Consider the following 23,989-nt stretch of genomic DNA (forward strand, 5'->3'; position numbering starts at 1 on the left):
ACACCTCCCACCTCACTCATACCTCAGTTTAACGTATAGCCAAGTTAGTGAGGTTTAAAAAAGGAGTAAAAGCATAAAAAAGAGGAACAGGATAAATAAAGTGCTTTATATAAAAAAAATCATAACCCAAAAAAAAATGAGTGGGTCTCATGGACTCTTGCCACCATGAAAGAAATTAATTTATTAGGTAAGTTCTTACATAAATTATGGCAAGAGTCCATTAGCTAGTGACGTATGGGATATAATACCCAAGATGTGGAAGTCCAGGAGTCACTAGAGATGGAGGGATAAAATAAAAACTGCTATTTCCGCTGAGAATTTAAATCCAAAAAATAGTTTTCTTAAAAAAAACTCAAATCATAGGCAGTAGAATAAAACTGAGACAGCTGCCTGAATAACCTTTCTACCAAAGGCTGCTTCCGAAGAAGCAAACACATAAAAATGGTAAAATTTAGTAAATGTATACAAAGAAAACCAAGTTGCTGCTTTGCAAATTTGATCAACTGAAGCTTCATTCTTGAAAGCCCAAGATGTGGTGACTGATCTAGTAGAATGAGCTGTAATTCACTGAGGCAGAGACTGCCTCGTCTCCAAATAAGCTTTGTGAATCAAAAGCTTCAACCAAGATGCCAAGAAAATGGCAGAGGCTTTCTGACCTTTTCTGGAACCAGAAAAAATAACTAGATGTCTAGACTAGAAGTCTTTCTGAAATCTTTAGTAGCCTCAACATAATATTTCAAAGCTCTTACAACATCCAAAAAATGTAAACACCTTTCAAGAGTATTCTTAGGATTAGGACACAAAGGAGGAACAAAAATTTCCCTATTGATGTTGTTGCAATTCAAAACTTTAGGTAAAAATGTAAACTAAGTCCGCAAAACAGCTTTATCTGAATGAAAGATCAGATAAGGAGACTCACAAGAGAGAGCAGACAATTCAGAAACTCTTCTAGCAAAAGAGATAGCCAAAAGAAATAACACTTTCCAAGAAAGTAGTTTAATATCCAAAGAATGGATTGGCTCAAAAGGAGGAGTCTGTAAAATCTTTAAAAAACCAAATTGAGACTTTAAGGAGGAGAAATTGATTTAATAACAGGTTTGATACGAATCAAAGCCTGAACAAAACAGTGAATATCAGGAAGCTTCGCAATCTTTCTATGAAATAAGACAAAGAGAGCAGAGGTTTGTCCTTTCAAAGTATTTGCAGACAAACCTTTATCCAAACCATCCTGAAGAAACTGTAGTATCCTAGGAATTCTAAAAGAATGCCAAGAATAATCATGAGTGGAACACCATGAAATATAGGTTTTCCAAACCCTATGATAAATCTTCCTTGAAACAGACTTACGAGCCTGTATCATAGTGTTAATTACGGAGTCAGAGAAACCTCTATGACTAAGAACTAAGCGTTCAATTTCCATGCCTTCAAATTCAGAGATTTGAGATCCTGATTGAAAACTGGGCCCTGAGACAGAAGGTCTGGTCTTATAGGAAGTGACCAAGGGTGGAAACTGGACATTCGGACAAGGTCTGCATAACAAATCCTGTGAGGCCATGCTGGTGCTATCAGAAACACATAAGATTGTTCCATTATGATCTTGGAGATCACCTTTGGAAGAAGAACCAGAGGTGGAAAAATGTATGCAGGTTGGTAAAGCCAGGGAACTGCTAGAGCATCCATCATTTCCACCTGAGGATCCCTGGACCTGGAAAGGTATCTGGGAAGTTTCTTGTTCAGACGAAAGGCCATCAGATCTATTTCTGGAAGACCCCACATCTGTATAATTTGAAAAAAAAATCTTGATGGAGAGACCACTCCCCTGGATGTAGAGAATGATGGCTGAGATAATCCGCTTCCCAATTTTCTACACCTGGGATATGAATTGCAGAGATTTTACAAGAGTTGGATTCCGCCAAAGAAAGTGTCAGAGAAACTTATTTCATTGTTAAAGGTCTGCGAGTCCCCCCTTGATGATTGACATATGCCACTGTTGTGATATTGTCTGTTTGAAAATGAATGCAAAGTTCTCTCTTCAATAGAGGCCAAGCCTGAAGAGCTCTGAAAGTAGCACAGAGTTCTAAAATATTGATTGGTAACCTTGCCTCTTGAGGATTCCAAACCCCTTGTGCTGTCAGAGACCCCCAGACAGCTCCCCAACCTGTAAGACTTGCATCTGTTGTGATCACAGTCTGATGAACAAAAGAGGTCCCTTAAACAATAAGGTGATGGTTTAACCACCAAGTCAGAGAGAGTTGAGTGTTGTGATTTAAGTATATCAACTGTGATATGAGTATAATCCTTGCACCTCTGGTGCAACATGCAAAGCTGTAGAGGTCTCATATGAAAATGAGCAACAGGGATTGCGTATGATGCTGCAATCATGAGTCCTAAAACTTCCATGCACATAGCCACTGAAGGGAATGATAGAGACTGAAGGTTTAGACAAGCTTAAACCACTTTCCTTCATCTCTTGTCTGTTAGAGAAAGAGTCATGGACACTGAATCTATCTGGAAACCTAAGAAGGTGACCTTTGTCTGTGGAATCAAGAAAATCTTTGGTAAATTGATCCTCCAACCATGTCTTTGAAGAAACAACATTAGTTTTTTCATGTGAGATTCTGCTAAATGAAAAGATTGAGCTAGTACCAAGATATCGTCCAAATATGGAAACCGCAATAACCTGCTCTCTGATTACAGATAGAAGGGTACTGAGAACCTTTGAGAAAATTCTTGGTGCTGTTGCTAAGCCAAATGGAAGAGCGAAAAATTCTGGTGCTGTTGCTAAGCCAAATGGAAGAGCGAAAAATTGGTAATGCTTGTCTAGAAAAGAGAATCTCAGAAAACGATAGTGGTCTGGATGAATCGGAATGTGAAGATAAGCGTCCTGTAAGTCTATTATAGACGTAAAAATGACCTTGCTGAACAAAAGGCAAAATAGTCCTTATAATCACCATCTTGAAAGTTGAGACTCTTATAAAACGATTTAAAGTTTTCAGATCCAGGATTGGTCTGAAAGAATATTCCTTCTTTGGGACAATGAATAGATTTGAATAGAAACCCAATCCCTGTTCCTGCTGAGGAACTGGTACAATCACCCCTGAAAACTCTAGGTCTAAAACACACTTCAGAAAAGCCTGAGCCTTCACAGGGTTTGTTGGAACATGAGTAAGAAAGAAACTTCCCATGGGATGTCTTACTCTGAAACCTATTTGATAGCCTTGAGAAATAATATTCTGAATCCACTGATTTTGGACAGAATTTGTCCAAATGTCTTGAAATAACTTTAGTCTGCCCCCCACCAGAAGAACTGGTTTGAGGGACACACCTTCATGCAGTCTTAGGGGCTGGATTTGGTTTCTTATAAGGCTTGGATTTATTCTAATTCGGAGATGGCCTCCAATTAGAGCCAGGGGCCTTTGGCGAAGGAGAGGTTTTCTGTTCTCTATTCTGACAAAAGGAACGAAAACGATTGGAAGCTTTAAATTTAGCCTTAGATTTCTTGTCTTGGGGCAGAAAAACTCCCTTACCCCTAGTGATAGTGGAGATAATAGAATTCAATTGAGAACCAAACAAATTATTACCCTGAAAAGATAGAGATAATAATCTAGATTTAGACAGCATGTCAGCATTACAAGATTTAAGCCATAAAGCTCTTCTAGTTAGAACAGCTAAAGACATATATTTGACATTAATCTTAATGACATCAAATATAGCATCACAAATTAAATGATTTGCATGTTGAAGTAAAAGAACAATGCTAGATAGTTCCAGATCTAATAACTGCTGCGCTAAACTGTCCAACCAAAAAGTTGAAGCAGCAGCAATGGTCTAAGAATATAGCCAGTATGTAAATATGCTCTTCTAAGGTAAGATTCAAGCTTCCTATCTAAAGGATCCTTAAAATAAGTATTATCGTCCATAGGAATAGAAGTACTTTTGGCAAGAGTGGACATAGCCCCATCAACCTTAGGGACCTTTTCCCAAAACTCTAGACTAGCCACAGGTAAAGGATACAACTTCTTAAACCTAGAAGAAAGGTTAAAATGGTACCAGGTTTAGACCATTCTTTAGCAATCATATTGGAGATAGCATCTGGAATAGGAAAAACGTCAGGAGTAACCTCAGAAGTCTTAAATACAGAATTTAAATGATTATTTGCTTTGCTATCAGAAGGACTAGACTCCTCAATACCCAAAGTAAACAATACATCCTTTATGAATATGTTCAATTTTAAATAAAACAGATTTGTCAATTTCTGTCTCTGATGCAGGATCCTCTGAGTCAGAGGAACCCTCATCAGTAGAGGATATTTCAGTATGCTGTCGGTCAGTACAAAATTAATTAGATCAATGACAAGTTTGGAAAGACCTTTTACTTTTATTTGAAGGCCTTCTCTATGGCTGCAGCAATAAAAAAATTCATATCTGCAGGAATATCAGGTACATTAGACTGAGAAGGAATAACCGTAAATGTATTTGTACTCATAGAAACATTATCAGCATGTAATAATTCGTCATAACAAATGCCCTATAATTGAACTGAAGAAAAAGGTTTTCAGCTTGTTTACAACAAACACACTTAGTTTTGGTAGAATTGTGTTCAGGCAGCTTAGTTCCTACAGTAACATCAGAGAAAGAATCAGTCTGAGACATCTTGCAAAATGTAACAAAAATAAAAAATAAAATTTAAACAAAATTTCCAATTTCCTCAATATAGCAGTTTCGGGAATGGGAAAAAATACTTATGATAAAATTCTTATACAAAAAATAAAATCAAAAACAAGCATCATAGCTTTCTATAATATAATGAGAGTAGAGAGCATTAGAGGGAGAGACTTATATAGCAAATTTTGGCGCCAAGAACGCACTGAAAAAACGCAACTCACGTTATAACAGGCGTGATTTTGCACCAAAAATGGGGCAATGAAATTACCCAACTCGCGTCACAATAGACGCAACCTTGCGGCATAAATGACGCAACTCCTGTCACAGCAGATGCGATTTTGCGCCAAAAATATTAGCGCCAAAAGTGACGCAATAAAATTACACAATTTGCATCTTCGCGAGTCTAATTTGCCAGCGAACATTTTAAAAACAGACTCCATGTTAGCAGCTAACCGGAACCCCAGGTAAGAAAAAAAATAACTAAGTTCTCCCATAAACATAATTTCCATTCTGAAACTGTGTGACTGCAAAGGGAAATATTAACAGACCTGACTCATGGCTAATATATGCAATATACATTAAGAACTTTATAATAAAAAGTGCCTTCCATAGCTTAAGTCTTAAAAATGATATATACTTACCAGAAGACACCTGTCCACGTATAGCAGACAGCCAAACCAGTACTGAAACATATTAGCAGAGGTAATGGTAGAGGAGTATAATGTCGATCTGTAAAGGGAGGCAGCAGTTGAATCCCCATGACCGAATTTACAGAGAGCCCTAGAATAGATTTCCCATAGGCGAAAACATGACATTAGGCAATACTGAGAGGAGCTGGGCTTTAATATGCTTAGAAGCCCCTTTCATAGAAGAAATCAAGCACATCTTGCTTCACCACCTCCTAAGGAGGCAAAGTTTGTAAAACTGAGGTATGAGTGAGGTGGGAGATGTATTTATAGGCATTTGAGTTTTGGGAAACTTTGCCCCCTCCTTGTAGGAATGTATATCTCATACGTCACTAGCTCATGGACTCTTGCCACCTATATGAAATAAAAGTTGCTGCATTTATCAGCCAATCACTGTGTAGCATTACAACAAAAGAAAAGGGGGCGCCCTTGAGAGTATCCAATATAATTTTAGTTTCCTAAATTGACAATTAAATTTATATGATAATATGTAGTATAGAACGGTAGATCATATGTTACCAATTATAATGCACCTTTCAGTATAAGTAATGATTCACTAGATCTGTAGTAACTTGTATATATATTATGAATAGAGTACATATATATTAACCCATACAATTGATAATCACAATGTTAATCACAATGTTAATAGGACAGTTGTATCTCACTCAAAGATAGTAATAATTGGGTGATGATGATCACTATATTGTCTTTTATAAGGATCTTGATAGTAGAATACCAAGGCAGCAATCTGTAGTGGTCCAGACCAGGATCCAATTAAGCAATCTAAAATATCAAACAGAAACAGATGCGCCACATGGCCCAATATTGTAGTTTCCAAATGTATGTAGATTTTACTATATAGTTGCACTCACATGTATTGGAGCACCTCAATTGGTGCAAATGACACAGTCTGGGATCTATAACAGTCACCCAGCAGACCGGCCTCTCGAGTTATTGCAGGGTCTGTGTAAAATAGAAAACACAAAAAAGCCTATATGGCCTAGTATTGTATGACTAGAGTGATTCCACACCAAATAGTAGTATAAGATTTTGAACTCACATTTGGTGAAGCATCCCCAATGATGCTATAGAGACAGGCTGGGATTAATTCGGTCACCCAACAGACTTAACTCGTGGCATACAGCATGCAATAGTCCTCTTGGTGGTCTATAGGTCAGTTATATCCTCAGATAAAAACCAATTCAAAGGCAGCAAGTGTTTTTAGTAAAAGTTAAAATCACTTTAATAAAATAATAATAAAAAATTGCGACGCGTTTCTCAGTCTCAGACTGTTTCTTCAGGCATGATTATGCCTGAAGAAACAGTCTGAGACTGAGAAACGCGTCGCAATTTTTTATTATTATTTTATTAAAGTGATTTTAACTTTTACTAAAAACACTTGCTGCCTTTGAATTGGTTTTTATCTGAGGATATAACTGACCTATAGACCACCAAGAGGACTATTGCATGCTGTATGCCACGAGTTAAGTCTGTTGGGTGACCGAATTAATCCCAGCCTGTCTCTATAGCATCATTGGGGATGCTTCACCAAATGTGAGTTCAAAATCTTATACTACTATTTGGTGTGGAATCACTCTAGTCATACAATACTAGGCCATATAGGCTTTTTTGTGTTTTCTATTTTACACAGACCCTGCAATAACTCGAGAGGCCGGTCTGCTGGGTGACTGTTATAGATCCCAGACTGTGTCATTTGCACCAATTGAGGTGCTCCAATACATGTGATTGCAACTATATAGTAAAATCTACATACATTTGGAAACTACAATATTGGGCCATGTGGCGCATCTGTTTCTGTTTGATATTTTAGACTGTGTAGCATGTTGTAGCAAGCTGTGTATTTTTAGGTCTTTCCTTATTTTTGTATATTTTGGGGGTCTAAATGTAGCCACCAATCAGCAAGCTCTACTACAAAGTTTCTATTTAGTCTACATAGGGATAGACAAATGACAAAAACAATAAAAAAAAAAAAACTGTTGGCTGCATTCCTGCATTGCAAATACATAGGATTGTGTTTACCAAACATTTATCATTTCATTTTTGTGGAATTTTTTTTTTCTCTTCTCATTTGTAAAACTGGATTATCAAATAACAAACTTCAAAGTTTGATTCTCTCTAAACTAGTATGATTCTAAAAAAAAATTGGGGAACATATTGTGTAATTAGGAATAAAAAGGAATTTTTTGGGATGAATGAGCACCAAATAACTTACGGCCAGATTACGAGTTTTGCGTTATGAGCGGCTCGGTACTAACTTGCAAGTTATTTCCACCGCTCACCTCCCTATAGCGCTGCTATTACAGGTTTTCATAAACCCAGCGTTAGCAGGCAATATGGCAGCTTTGAGCTCCATACCGCACACAGCGCTGCTGTGTGTTGGTTTTACGTGCTAGTGCACGATTTCCCCATAGATATCAATAATTACACTTATTAACCCCTAATCTGCCTCCCCAACGTTGCCGCCGCCTCTATACTAAAGTTATTAACCCCTAAACCTCTGGCCTCCCACATCACTAACACTAAATAAATATATTAACCCCTAAACCTAAGTCTAACCCTAACCCTAACACCCCTAACTTTAATATAATTAAAATAAATCTAAATAAAAATTACTATTATTACCTAAATAAGTCCTATTTAAAACTAAATACTTACCTATAAAATAAAACCTAAGCTAGCTACAATATAGCTAATAGTTACATTGTAGCTATCTTAGGTTTTATTTTTATTTCACAGGAAACTTTGTATTTATTTTAGAAATCTATAAACTCAGCAGCACAACAAAGGTAAACTGTATTAAATTTTATTCAGTACCAGGAGGAAAACATTACGTTTCAGGCTCAATTGCCCTTAATCATATTGAGCCCGAAACAACATGTTTTCTTCCTGGTACTGAATAAAATTGAATACAGTTTACCTTTGTTATGCTGCTGAGTTTATAGATTTCTGGATTGTTTGGAGTCCTCAAGTAGTGGCTCCTTCAGCTTGCACACGGATAGCCACTGGTGCTGGAGAATATCTTGTTTTACGGATTTGTATTTATTTTAACTAGGTAGACTAGTTAGTAAATAGTTAGTTAACATTACACTACAATTAAATAAAATTACATTAATTAAATACAATTAACTAAATTACAAAAAAAAATAAACACTAAATTACACAAAATAAAAAAGAAATGATCAAATATTTAAACTAATTACACCTAATCTAATAGCCCTATCAAAATAAAAAAGCCCCTCCCCCCAAATAAAAAACCCTAGCCTAAACAAAACTGCCAATGGCCCTTAAAAGGGCCTTTTTGCTGGGCATTGCCCCAAAGAAATCAGCTCCTTTACCTGTAAAAAAAAAAAATACAAACAACCCCCCCAACAGTAAAACCCACCACCCACACAACCAAACCCCCCAAATAAAACCCCATCTAAATAAACCTAAGCTCCCCATTGCCCTGAAAAGGGCATTTGGATGGGCATTGCCCTTAAAAGGGCATTTAGCTCTTTTTCAGCTCAAAGTCCCTAGCCTAAAAATAAAACCCACCCAATAAACCCTTAAAAAAAATCTAACACTAATCCCCGAAAATCCACTTACAGTTTTTGAAGACCGGACATCCATTCTCAACAAATCCGGGAGAAGTCTTCATCCAAGCGGCAAGAAGTCCTCAATGAATCCGAGATAAGTCTTCATCCAAGCGGCAAGAAGTCATCCTTCAGATGGGCAGAAGTCTTCATCCAGGCGGCATCTTCTATCTTCATCCTTCCAATGCGGAGCGGCTCCATCTTAAAGAAATCCGGCGTGGAGCATCCTTTTCATACGGTCCCAGCCGTACACTGAAGGTTCCTTTAAATGACGTCATCCAAGATGGCATCCCTTGAATTCCGATATTCTGATGCAATCAGCCAATAGAAATGAGTTTCAATCCTATTTTCTGATCCAATCAGCCAATAGGATTGAGCTTGCATTCTATTGGTTGATTGCTTCAGCCAATAGGATTTTTTCACCTTTAATTCCAATTGGCTGATAGAATTCTATCAGCCAATCGGAATTCAAGGGACGCCATCTTGGATGACATCATTTAAAGGAACCTTCAGTGTACGGCTGGGACCATATGAAGAGTATGCTTCGCGCCGGATGTCTTTAAGATGGAGCCGCTCCGCGTCGGAAGGATGAAGATAGAAGATGCCGTCTGGATGAAGACTTCTGCACGTCTGGAGGACGACTTCTTGCTGCTTGGATGAAGACTTCTGCCGGCTTCGTTGAGGACTTCTTGCCGCTTGGATGAAGACTTCTCCTGGATTTGATGAGGATGGATGTCCGGTCTTCAAAAACTGTAAGTGGATCTTCGAGGGTTAGTGTTAGGTTTTTTTAAGGGTTTATTGGGTGGGTTTTATTTTTAGGTTAGGGACTTTAGGCTGAAAAAGAGCTAAATGTCCTGTTAAGGGCAATGCCCATCCAAATGCCCTTTCAGGGCAATGGGGAGCTTAGGTTTATTTAGATAGGGTTTTGTTTGGGGGGTTTGGTTGTGTGGGTGGTGGGTTTTACTGTTGGGAGGGGGTTGTTTGTATTTTTTTTACAGGTAAAAGCTGATTTCTTTGGGGCAATGCCCCGCAAAAGGCCCTTTAGGGGCATTGGCAGTTTAGTTTAGGCTAGGGTTTTTTTTATTTTGAGGGGGGGCTTTTTTATTTTGATAGGGCTATTAGATTAGGTGTAATTAGTTTAAATATTTGATAATTTCTTTTTTATTTGTATAATTTAGTGTTTTTTATTTTTTGTAATTTAGTTAATTGTTAGGTGTTAGTGTAAGACAGGTTAGGTTTTATTTTACAGGTAAATTTGTATTTATTTTAACTAGGTAGTTAGTAAATAGTTAATAACTATTTACTAACTAATCTACCTAGTTAAAATAAATACAAACTTAGCTGTGAAATAAAAATAAAACATAAGATAGCTACAATGTAACTATTAGTTATATTGTAGCTAGCTTAGGGTTTATTTTACAGGTAAGTATTTAGTTTTAAATAGGAATTATTTAGTTAATGATAGTAATTTTTATTTAGATTTATTATAATTATATTAAAGTTAGGGGTGTTAGGTTTAGGGGTTAATAACTTTAGTATAGTGGTGGCGGTGATGTTGGGGGTGGCAGATTAGGGGTTAATAATATTTAACAAGTGTTTGCGATGCAGGAGTATGGCGGTTTAGAGGTTAATATTTTTATTATAGTGACTGCGATGTCCGGAGCGGCATATTAGGGGTTAATACATTTTTTTTAGTATTTACGATGCGGGAAGGCCTCGGTTTAGGGGTTAATAGGTAGTTTATGGGTGTTTAGTGTACTTTGTAACACTTTAGTTATGAGTTTTATGCTACAGCTTTGTAGCGTAAAACCCATAACTACTGACTTTCAGTTTACGGTACGGATCTTGTAGTTATAGGCTGTACCGCTCACTTTTTGGCCGGACAGGCAAACTCGTAATACCGGCGCTGTGGAAGTCCCATTGAAAAAGGACTTTTCGAAAGGTGCGGTAGTTACGTTGCGTTACGGCCAAAAAAGTGTGCGGTACAGCTATACCTGCAAGACTCGTAATACCAGCGGTAGTGAAAAAGCAGTGTTATGAGCCATAACGCAAAACTCGTAATCTAGCCACATGTTATGTTGAGTAAAAAAAAAAGCTTTGTAGTATACTTTATTTTTTTTATTTCTTTTTCATGTGATTTATATTTTTCAAGGCTAACCCTGCTACACATTATCCACTAATTGGCTTTAACTAATAAGAACTACAAAACAATGCACTTTATACTACCATTATAACCAAAGCTAGCCTTGTCAGCTGCAGACTCAAGCATAGATTGGCTTCTCCAAATGAATGAAGTATTAGGTGAAGTTTGGCTATTGAAAAACACTTGCAGCACATAAGATGTTTAGACTTGGCTGGTATGTTACTCTAGTAGCAGATGTCTTCTAATTACAAGGTGTTTATTATCCCTTTAAAATTACTAAACACATTTTTTGTGTGAATCTACTGTATTTAGCATATTTTGTGCATAGTGCTTGCATATTTAAATACTTTTTCTTCATATAACGATTAAACCTGGTTATCACTTATTTTGTTTTTACAGAAAAACCCGAGCTCCGTACCCACTCCTCTCTCTCAAGCACTGCTGAAAAAAAGCTTTATAGTCCTCCAACCCAGTTTCAGTTCTTACACCCCAGATGACTGGTCACAGTTCATCCAGAAAAACCTCACTTTAGTCCTGCCTGAAATCTCTACAGAGCAGCTTAAACTCATCCCTCTGAATATTAACTGCTCGTCCTACCAAGCTATGTGAGTATCGTTTTGTTTTTTATTTGGTGAGGGGCAATATGGAAAATCAAATGAAAAATATGTTAAACGGGTAGCAGGGGTGAACTGAGACCAATCAGGGCCCTGGGCAAATATTAGGGAAGTGATTCCACTTTCTCACACTGACCCAAATTTATGCAAATGAACATAATAGCCTCCCTGCCCCCAACAGGCACCCTAACCTCCAGGGCCAGGACCCCCAACGTCAAGGGCAAGAGACAGTGCTCCCACACTCCATGGCCCTCACAGCAATAGAGCCCTGACAGGGCCCCCTACATCCACATCCAGACACAAAGCCCCCACTAAACCCACACTTAACTGCTTAGTTACTTAAGCCCCAGCTTAAAGGGACACTGAACCCAAATTTTATACTTTCGTGATCGTGATTCAGATAGAGCAGGCAATTTTAAGCAACTTTCTAATTTACTCTTATTATCAATTTTTCTTCATTCTCTTGCTATCTGTATTTGAAAAAGAAGGCATCTAAGCTTTTTGTGTGGTTCAAAACTCTGGACAACACTTTTTTAATGGTGGATGAATTTATCCACCAATCAGCAAGGACAACCCAGGTTGTTAACCAAAAATGGGATGGCATCTAAACTTGCATTCTTGCATTTCAAATAAAGATGCCAAGAGAATGAAGAAAATTTGATAATAGGAGTAAATTAGAAAGTTGCTTAAAATTGCATGCTCTATCTGAATCACGAAATAAAAAATTTGGGTTCAGTGTCCTTTTAAGCAGCACACCAGGAGCCATGGAGATGCCATTTGTGGGATCCCCTACATGCTGGGCCCTCAGTCCAGGTCCTATTTGCCTGGCTGATCAGTCCGCCCCTGAGGAACAGTGTACTATAAAAATGTAATCTGTTACGCCAACTACAGAGTATAACATTTATGGAAAAGTTGATGTTTAAGTTTATTTTTGTACATGAAATGGCAATATATATATATATATATATATGTTGAAACCACAACCCAGTCAAATGGGCTAAGCTTGGAATGAGAACATAAGTCCTTATTTTATTTTTTTCTCTATACACAAGGACCTCCTTATCTCATGTTTGTTTTTGCACGTAAGCCAATACATTTTAGCTTTATAACTAGATATAACTGACAAGAATATTTATTAGCAATGTTTCATCAAGGCATTATTAACACTAAAAGTGTATGACAGAGGCAATGAGAATTGTTAATATATGTTTCTTAATTATTTTTTTTTTTTTTACAGAATCCAGAGCTTTAATTCCAAAGCATCAACTCTGAAAACTGGAGTACCAGATTATATATATAAATCAATCATTAAATCGTATCTTGCTAAAAAAGGTAAAGTATTTATTGAAAACAGAAAACCAGAAATCTTCTTTAATTTACAAGGAAGTCAAATGTCAACTTTCATTATTTAATATTTTTATTAAAGGGACACTGAACCCAATTTTTTTTCTTTTGTGATTTAGATAGAGCATGCCATTTTAAGCAACTTTCTAATTTACTCCTATTATCACATTTTCTTCATTCTCTTGGTATCTTTATTTTAAATGCAAGAATGTAAGTTTAGATGCCAGCCCATTTTTGGTGAACAACCTGGCTTGTTCTTGCTGATTAGTGGATAAATTCACCCACCAATAAACAAGTGCTGTCCAGTCTTCTTTTTTAAATAAAGATAGCAAGAGAACGAAGAAAAAAATTGATATTAGGAGTAATTTGCTTAAAATTGCATGCTCTATCTGAACCACAAAAGAAAAAAAATGGGTTCAGTGTCCCTTTAATGACTAAGAGCAAGTATTAAATATCAACATCTCTATTTTTGCTGATGATACAAAGTTGTGTAAGGTAATTAGGTCAGTGCAGGATGAAATTGCAGGGGATTTGCAAAAATTGCAAGAATGGGCGAGTAAATGGAAAATGACATTTAAAGGGACACTCAAGTCAAAATTAAACTTTCATGATTCCGATAGAACATGCGATTTTAAACAACTTTCCAATTTACTTCCATTAACAAAATGTGCACAGTCTTTTTATATTTACACTTTTTGAGTCACCAGCTCCTACTGAGCATGTGCAAGAATTCACAGAATATACGTATATGCATTTGCGATTGGCTGATGGCTGTCACATGATACAGGGGAAGTGGAAATAGATATAACTTTTACATTTATCAGAAAAAAATCTACTAATAATTTGAAGTTCAGAGTAAGTGCCATTGTATTGTCTTTTTATTATGCATTTGTTTATTATGCAAATCTACTATATTTACTGGTCCTTTAATATTGGAAAATATAAGGTTCTACATTTTGGAAGTAAAAATAAGAAGGTAACTTATTATTTCAATTGGATTAGATTTAGTAAAACAGAGGAGGAAAGAGATTTGGGTGTACATATAGATAACAAGCTAAAAATGGTTGCACAATGCAGGGCAGAGGCTTCTAAGGCTAATAAAATACTATTATGTATTAAAAGAGGCATTGATTCAAGGGAGGAAAGCATAATTCTGTCACTATATAAATCCCTGGTAAGACCTTACCTTGAGTATGGAGTGCAGTTCTGGGGACAAATCTAAAAAAAAGACATTACACTGAAAAAAATCATAGAAGGGACACAAAACTAATAAGGATAATGAATACTTTAAACTATGAGGACAGGTTAGCCAAACTGGGTCTGTTTTCTCTAGAAAAAATGGCTCTTAAGAGGTGATCTGATTACTTTATATAAATATATTCAAGGCCCATATACAAAGTTGGCAGAAGCTCTGTTTATTCCAAAGAAATTGCTTGTGACACAAAAGTGCGAAACTCGATGCCTAAGGAGGTAGTAAATGCCAAAACCTTAGATACATTTAAAAATGTCAGAATTCAGGGATATGATTGTTTGTGTTAAATGGGTCACATTTTTATGGAATTAATTTAAGCTTAACTGGAGATTTTTATTGTAATTTAAGTAGGATCTGTATAGGATGAAACTCAATGGACTTCTGTCTTCTTTAAATCTCATCTACTTTACTATGATAACAATGATTCAGTTTGAGCATTCAGGTTGTTTTTAAAAAAAATGCAGTCAACTTTCTTTATCAAATTTACCTCTTAGTGAATCCTTTGTTGAAACTGAATGTTCCATCTGATTTAAAGGAACTTTTTTCATGTGTCTTTAATATTTTGATTAATATTTTATGTTGATATAACATTTGGACTAAAATGTGAAGCTGATGGACCATCTATTGATATCTGAAAATGTCTTCTCTACTTCTGAACTAATGTCTATGCTTTCCTTTCTAGACAGTGCACCTAAATGCTATAACTCAGGTGATGCCAATTCCAGTTCCTGGTTTGTGACAAACATGGGTTCCTTTCTCAGCTTCACCAGTGAAGAAGACCTAAGGTCATTTGCTAATGATTCCATGGTGAGTTAACGACTTGTAGAAGACAATGAAATTAATAGACATGTGCGATTCGGTTCGGTTCGATTCGGAAAATTCGGAGATTCGGATAGAACCGAATCTCCCGAATTAAAATAGTGCCGAATCTACCGAATAAATCCGAATTAACTTCAGATTTATTCGGATTTATTTCGGTAGATTCGGAATGGCCATGGATTACACTAGTATTGTACAGTATATTAGGGTTATATCACTTGCTATGGGTTTACACCTAATGTACAGTACATAATACTAGTCTAATCCCACCTAACACTTACGGAAATTCTGAATTTCCGAACCGAATCGAACCGAATCCAGACAGAATTTATTTGAATCCGAATGAATCCGAAACAAATCCGAACCGAATTTTATTCGAATCCGAATAATCCGAAACAAATCCGAACCGAATTGATTCAAATTTTTCCGAATTCGAATCGCTCCGAACCAAAATTCGGAAAAAATCTGAATCAATCCGAACCGATTTTTTTCGCCATGCACATGTCTAGAAATTAAGACCCAGGGGCAATCTTCAGATGGTTTTTCATCCCCATGTGTTCTTATCTTTTCTTCTTACGCTTTTCCACTTCATATACCATCTCTTACCTTATACACTTCATATACCATCTCCTACCTTATTCACTTCATATACCATCTCTGTCTCTTACCTTATTCACCTGTTATCCCTATTAGGTCAGGGAACAAATACTGATAGTAGAAGAAATGTGTTGTGTACAGGGAGTGCAGAATTATTAGGCAAATGAGTATTTTGACCACATCATCCTCTTTATGCATGTTGTCTTACTCCAAGCTGTATAGGCTCGAAAGCCTACTACCAATTAAGCATATTAGGTGATGTGCATCTCTGTAATGAGAAGGGGTGTGTCTAATGACATCAACACCCTATATCAGGTGTGCATAATTATTAGGCAACTTCCTTTCCTTTGGCAAAATTGGTCAAAAGAAGGACTTGACAGGCTCAGAAAAGTCAAAAATAGTGAGATATCTTGCAGAGGGATGCAGCACTCTTAAAATTGCAAAGCTTCTGAAGCGTGATCATCGAACAATCAAGCGTTTCATTCAAAATAGTCCAACAGGGTCGCAAGAAGCGTGTGGAAAAACCAAGGCGCAAAATAACTGCCCATGAACTGAGAAAAGTCAAGCGTGCAGCTGCCAAGATGCCACTTGCCACCAGTTTGGCCATATTTCAGAGCTGCAACATCACTGGAGTGCCCAAAAGCACAAGGTGTGCAATACTCAGAGACATGGCCAAGGAAGAAAGGCTGAAAGACGACAACCACTGAACAAGACACACAAGCTGAAACGTCAAGACTGGGCCAAGAAATATCTCAAGACTGATTTTTCTAAGGTTTTATGGACTGATGAAATGAGAGTGAGTCTTGATGGGCCAGATGGGTGGGGCCCGGTGGCTGGATTGGTAAAGGGCAGAGAGCTCCAGTCCGACTCAGACGCCAGCAAGGTGGAGGTGGAGTACTGGTTTGGGCTGGTATCATCAAAGATGAGCTTGTGGGGCCTTTTTCGGGTTGAGGATGGAGTCAAGCTCAACTCCCCAGTCCTACTGCCAGTTTTCTGGGAAGACACCTTCTTCAAGCAGTGGTACAGGAAGAATTCTGCATCCTTCAAGAAAAACATGATTTTAATGCAGGACAATGCTCCATCACACGCGTCCAAGTACTCCACAGCATGGCTGGCAAGAAAGGGTATAAAAGAAGAAAATCTAATGACATGGCCTCCTTGTTCACCTGATCTGAACCCCATTGAGAACCTGTGGGTCCATCATCAAATGTGAGATTTACAAGGAGGGAAAACAGTACACCTCTCTGAACAGTGTCTGGGAGGCTGTGGTGGCTGCTGCACGCAATGTTGATGGTGAACAGATCAAAACACTGACAGAATCCATGGATGGCAGGCTTTTGAGTGTCCTTGCAAAGAAAGGTGGCTATATTGGTCACTGATTTGTTTTTGTGTTGTTTTTGAATGTCAGAAATGTTATTTGTGAATGTTGAGATGTTATATTGGTTTCACTAGTAAAAATAAATTATTGAAATTGGTATATATTTGTTTTTTGTTAAGTTGCCTAATAATTATGCACAGTAATAGTCACCTGCACACACAGATATCCCCCTAAAATAGCTATAACTAAAAACAAACTAAAAACTACTTCCAAAACTATTCAGCTTTGATATTAATGAGTTTTTTGGGTTCATTGAGAACATGGTTGTTGTTCAATAATAAAATTAATCCTCAAAAATACAACTTGCCTAATAATTCTGCACTCCCTGTATTTATTCATAGAGTAAAATAATTAAGGGCACATCAAAGTATTTTTTGTTTGCTTGTGGGCCTTGTCACTGTCAACCAATGTGGGATTTTCCTAATCAGCCAGTGTGCTTCTATCCCATAGACCATTTGTGAACTCACTGTTCATGCAAGAAACCTGATTAAATAGATCTGTTTCATATGCATTATAGACCATTCTTCTGTTTTAAAGAACATTGTTATTATGTGAATGATAGGACCATGCCAACACCGTTCTCCAGAGTATACTAAAACGTTATGATGCAGAGCTCGATCAGCAAAGCAAAATTAAAGGGACATGAAACCCTAATTTTTTTCTTTCATGATTCAGACAGAGCATAAAAAAAGGTTTCTGATGTACTTCTTTTATCAAATTTGCTTAGTTCTCATGGCATCCTTTGTTGACGAGATACCTAAGTAGGTAACATGCACATGACAGGAAATAGTGCTGCCATCTAGTGCTCTTGAAAATGTACAACATTCTTGCAAAACTGCTGCCATATAGTACTGCAGACACGTGCACGCTCCTGAGCTTACTTCCCTGCTTTTCAACCAAGGATATCTAGAGAACAAAGGAAATGTGATAATAGACGTAAATTGGAAAGTTGTTTAAAATGACATGCACTGTCTGAATCATGAAATAAAACACTTTCATGTCCCTTTAAATATAAGGTTAAGCAGGAAACAAACGGTGTGTAACAGCCGAGTGTCTTATGATGGAGTTGCATTATAACAATATGTTGACCCACCAAATTCTTAGACTACAAAAATGTGTCTCTTTATACCAAAACATTTTTGTTTGAGATAATTTAATTACCTCTCAATAGCCACCCGGTGGCACAAAGACCCAATGTTCTCCTCACTAATGTGCTACTGTATATCAGAGCTTCTTAAACTTTTTGTACCTGGAACCCTTTTTTGCATTGGAATTCTTTTCATGACTCCCCATTGTTATAAAAATAATCCAAAACAAACCCCTTGTCAGACAGAAGTGAGGGGAATTTTAGACAAAATACGTAAATGTAACTTTAATAGCGATTGATAATCACTAATGGTGAGAGAGTTACTCTGAATCCGTGTACTTTCCATGTAGGATGCAACTCCCACGCATTTGAAGAGGTACAAAATTAGCTATGTGCCTAACTCTCATTAAGTAATATGGAGAAATGTACACAAACACATATATACACACACACAATCACTCACTCATACATACACACACTCACTCATACACACTTAGTCACACACTCACACACAAATCTCACTCATACACACACACACTCATACTCACTCCTACACACACACTCACACTCACTCATACACACTAACTAATACACACACAATTATACATAACACACACACACACACTCACTCATACATACACACTCACTCATAGTCACACACACACTCATACATACAAACACTCACTTATACAGACACACACTAATACACCACACACTAACTCATACACATACTCACTCATAAATACACTCACAAACGTATACAAACATACTCAATCACACTAGCAACACACAGACACAGTCTATCACAGCAAACTCATAGTACATTATCAAATTTTGTAGGGAACCCCAAACATTTTTAAGGAACCCCCTGGGAGGTCCAGACCCCCAGTTTAAGAAGTACTGTGCCATATCACCCTTGTTATACCACACAGTATTTCAGATTCAAAATATGGTAACACAGAGGGACATCTAGGCGGTCCAAGTGTGTGTCAGAGTCAGGGCGGTCTGAGGGTGTAACTGGTGGGGGCATCAAATCAGTTCCTGAGCATCTATGAGCAGCTTTTAGATGTCCTCCCCTTTCAAAAAGCAAACAATATGGTAGTACAACTGGTGAGAGGACCACAGTGCTAAAAACATGGGCTACATGGGAGTTCCTCCATCTTGCTGCACCCATTTAAATACTGTACTTGTTTTCTAGTTACTTTACCTGCTTTTGCTCTACACTCCAATCTTCATATCTATAGGTCTGTATGTAATTTCATTCAGCCGCTAGCAGGTTCATCTTTGTACAACGCAATGTATTAATGACTCACTAAACCACTAAATATTATTCTCAGCTTCAAATGTTTGCCCAAGACCCGGCCACCATCCAGCTCACCTCACAGCTCAATCTCTCCAGAGACATTGCAGTGTATTATACATCTCTCCTGACATCGGGTAGCATCTCTCTGTCCAGGTATGGCAAAAGCACCTATAGATTTTGCACTGTTCTTATCATATGCTTCTCTGCTGCAGTTATCTACTTATTCTTCCATCCAGTGGTTTATTTTTTGGGGGTTTTGTGCTGCCCTAGGCCCTGGGAGATCTGCTGCTCCCCAAAATCGAACCCCCAGCAAATTGCACGAATATTAGCTAGTTGAGCATGGAGGGGTCATTCACCCAAGTATAAACCACGGATTATTCATGTATAATAAAATGAATGACATTTGGAGAGCATAGGAGAGGGAATTCTGTCATAGGTCCAAACTCCTGATGATCTGAAGCTCTGCTCTTTTGCAAAATTATCTAAGATGTCTCACCAGCATTGTGAGGTCCCTCAAAATTTTTTATAAAGGTAGATTTTACCATGAAAACTACTTTTTATCTAGCTATGTAGATTCTGAATTTGAAAGAGAGCAACATTACAGTAAAAAAAAAAGTTTTTTTTGGGGATTTCTCTCCATACCAGTGATTTTTTGTACTTCCTTAGGCACTGGGATAGTTTGACTAGGTCAAAATATTCTTTTGCTCCTCTTACCCCTCTTTTATTGAAAGCCTTTTAGTTATTACACATCCCTGGGGAGAAACGAAAAGGATTATTTATCAAAGTAAACAAATGAGAGATAAAATTATGTGTTCCAAAATATTTTTAGACTAAAAGGTGATTACTTACGAATAATAAGTTGAGTTTCAACTGCAAAAGAAAGTCTAAACGCAAGTAGATTATTTTGTCTTAATAATTTAGTACATAATACATGCTTAAAACATGACTTTTATTGATGTATTTTAAAAAAAAGAAAAACACAAAGAATCATACGTTAAGTACTACCATGCTACCATATAAAATTATCTTTTTAATTATAATAGTCCAGATGGCAAGTGGCGCTTTTCGCTCAATCGATAACATCACCAGAAGTAAAGATTTTGCATGTGCGGGTTAGCACGCTTATTACAAGTTTAAATTAAAACTTTGGAGTGCGAGCAAAACCCGACGCGCTAACTAAAGGACTTCGGATATTGTGACCACACTAACTTATTCTCCCCATAGACCTCAATGGAGAGCGCAGAAGAAAAAAAACGAACACTTATCGCTCGTGCACACGAACCCGGCAGGAGTTATTAATATTTCACATTTTCAATTTTCTTCACATACAAGAAAATGTTAATTTTATTTTGAATAGATATTCCTATATATATGTATGTGTGTATATATCTGTACCTGCATATTTATTCATATAGATATATAGGTATAGATATATATTTTACATTAACATTATCAGATATATAATTAGAAATATATATTTAAAAATAAAGAGAAAAGGTAGATGAAGGTGTAAAACTGGTTACCTGTACACTTAGAGGAGAAGATGCTGGCGTCCTTCAGCGTAGGGTAGACTCCATTATTATTATTATTATTATTATTATTAATAATAATTATTGTTAATTTCTTTCAATATTTTATATTTATATAACAAGCCTTAAGATAACTAATTCTTCATATGCACTAGCCAGACATCGCTGTAGACCTATAGTGCTGCAGAATTTGTTGGCGCTCTACAAATACCTGATAATAATAATAATAATAGCGTGCAACCCAAAGCGTTACGCATATTTCACATTCCTATGTTCTACACATAGAAAAAAAAATATTTTTTATTTTAAATAAATAGTTCTCTATATATATGATAATGTTAATATAAAATATATATCTATACCTATATAAATGTATGAATAAACACAGATATAGGAATATCAATTTGAAAATACAAAGAACATTTCTCCCTATATAAAGGCAATGGAATGTTAAATATTTACAGTAACACCCATTATTAAATATTGTTATAGAATTATTTCTTATACATACAAACACACATTTATTTATATATATATATAAAATCAGACCACTATTTTCCAGCATTGGACTATAACTCAAAATTATTATTGTCCCACCTATATATGAGGATCAGAAAGAGAGAGAAAGAAGAAAAAGCTAACAACCTCTAATATATTTGATACATTTAATTGAGACAATTGGCAACATTTATATCTAACAGTTTGTTTTAAATGGGCAATGAGAACTGCATTAAGACCAATGAAGTGTCCATTAACAATGTCCTTGATTAAAAGTCCAAACGTAATGGATGGCATATATTAATTTATACGTAATGCAGAACCCAAAAAATCTGATCTCAGCTCTTCTTACGGATAACCACAAAATCAAGTCCCCATTCAGCATTAGCCAAACACTCCCTCTGACTCACAACAAACAAATTGGTTTGGCCTTTTCAGATTATACAGGCATATTCACAGAGGGTCCATAATAGTGTTGTTAAAAAGCGCTAAATTGCGAAAAGCTGGAAAAAGCAACAAATGGGGTGTATTTATAATCCGCAAACAGGTATTAATATGTATGGTTAATATCGCAGGCTCAGCTTCATTAGCAAACATTCATACAGGTATCCCATATTCTTATGTCACATAACAGACCTCTGACTTCCAGCATAAAGGCTAATTACCATATATATATAAATATATATATATATATATATATATAGCCGCTTCACAGAGGATTTCAGTGTGAGAAAGAACACAAAGGAACGATTACCTGTTTCAAAGATTGGGCTATGTTCACCTCTTTCTTGATCGTTGTATGCCATTTTGCGGTTATGAGACAAACTGTCCGCTCGGGGACCTGTCACGCCAAGTTGAGTGTCAGATGGTAATGAAGGCACTTTAGTGCATTGCACGCCTTCAAATAAACTGGCTTTAAAAAAAACAGGCTTCTTCTGGCTTGATTAAGCCGGAAGAAGCCTGTAGGTTGAACAGGTGAAACGCGCGTAGCTGCTTAACCTCAGAGGTGTTGTCAGCTGCAGACCGCTGATCTATACAGTATGTTGGCTCATCCTGCGCAGTTTATTTGAAGGAGAGCGATGCACTAAAGTGCCTTCATTACCATCTGACACTCAACTTGGCGTGACGATCAAGAAAGAGGTGAACATAGCCCAATTTTGAACAGACTTTGAAACAGGTAATCGTTCCTTTGTGTTCTTTCTCACACTGAAATCCTCTGTGAAGCGGCTATATATATATATATGGATAATTAGCCTTTATGCTGGAAGTCAGAGGTCTGTTATGTGACATAAGAATATGGGATACCTGTATGAATGTTTGCTAATGAAGCTGAGCCTGCGATATTAACCATACATATTAATACCTGTTTGCGGATTATAAATACACCCCATTTGTTGCTTTTTCCAGCTTTTCGCAATTTAGCGCTTTTTAACAACACTATTATGGACCCTCTGTGAATATGCCTGTATAATCTGAAAAGGCCAAACCAATTTGTTTGTTGTGAGTCAGAGGGAGTGTTTGGCTAATGCTGAATGGGGACTTGATTTTGTGGTTATCCGTAAGAAGAGCTGAGATCAGATTTGTGGGTTCTGCATTACGTATAAATTAATATATGCCATCCATTACGTTTGGACTTTTATCAAGGACATTGTTAATGGACACTTCATTGGTCTTAATGCAGTTCTCATTGCCCATTTAAAACAAACTGTTAGATATAAATGTTGCCAATTGTCTCAATTAAATGTATCAAATATATTAGTGGTTGTTAGCTTTTTCTTCTTTCTCTCCCTTTCTGATCCTCATATATAGGGGGGACATTAATAGTTTTTGAGTTATAGTCCAATGCTGGAAAATAGTGGTCTGTTTTTCTTTATATGTGTATTATCAATTTAACCACTACCGTGCACCAATAGGGAACATTGTGTTTTGTTTAGGACACTCATATTTATTATACTAGTAGTGCTGATATGTATGTGTATATGTATGTGTATATGATGTGTATGCGTGTATATATATATATATATATATATATGTGTGTGTGTGTGTGTGTGTATGTATGTATATATATATATATATATATATATACCCACATACAGTTTTATATATATATATATATATATAGTAGCCCTTTCCAGTCAAATACAAGGCAATATACCTTTGAACTCTAATAAATATTTTGTATTACTATTTTTATGAATAATTTTTATCCGATAGTGTATATATGTTTATTTGAATGTATTTGTTATGTTTAGTGTAAATTTTAATTTATCCTAACCCTTAAAGTGAGGTTTTCAGACCTGCTAATCCCACGGGCGTAAAATTTGATTGTGCTCGAGCAAACGCATTTACTTTCAACTTATAATACGCGCATAAATTAACTAACGTTAGTAATCTAGCCCTATATTAGTAACGCTATTTTCAATATGCTCGGCTTATAATTAGTTATAATACAATAATATTATAATTATTTATAGGAACC

General features: G+C 36.6%; 1 protein-coding gene across 1 annotated transcript in view; it reads left to right on the top strand.

The window, feature by feature from the left end:
- The window catches only part of LOC128641929 (uncharacterized), a 175,339-nt gene that overhangs the window by 90,946 nt on the left and 60,404 nt on the right, over positions 1 to 23,989 (top strand). The window contains exons 20-23 of the mRNA XM_053694524.1: positions 11,489 to 11,694; positions 12,941 to 13,035; positions 14,982 to 15,106; positions 19,518 to 19,636. Of these exons, the coding sequence (XP_053550499.1) occupies positions 11,489 to 11,694; positions 12,941 to 13,035; positions 14,982 to 15,106; positions 19,518 to 19,636 (545 nt within the window). The remainder of the gene's footprint in view (positions 1 to 11,488; positions 11,695 to 12,940; positions 13,036 to 14,981; positions 15,107 to 19,517; positions 19,637 to 23,989) is intronic.

This window comes from Bombina bombina, chromosome 11, assembly GCF_027579735.1.
Source record: "Bombina bombina isolate aBomBom1 chromosome 11, aBomBom1.pri, whole genome shotgun sequence".
Lineage (NCBI taxonomy): Eukaryota > Metazoa > Chordata > Amphibia > Anura > Bombinatoridae > Bombina > Bombina bombina.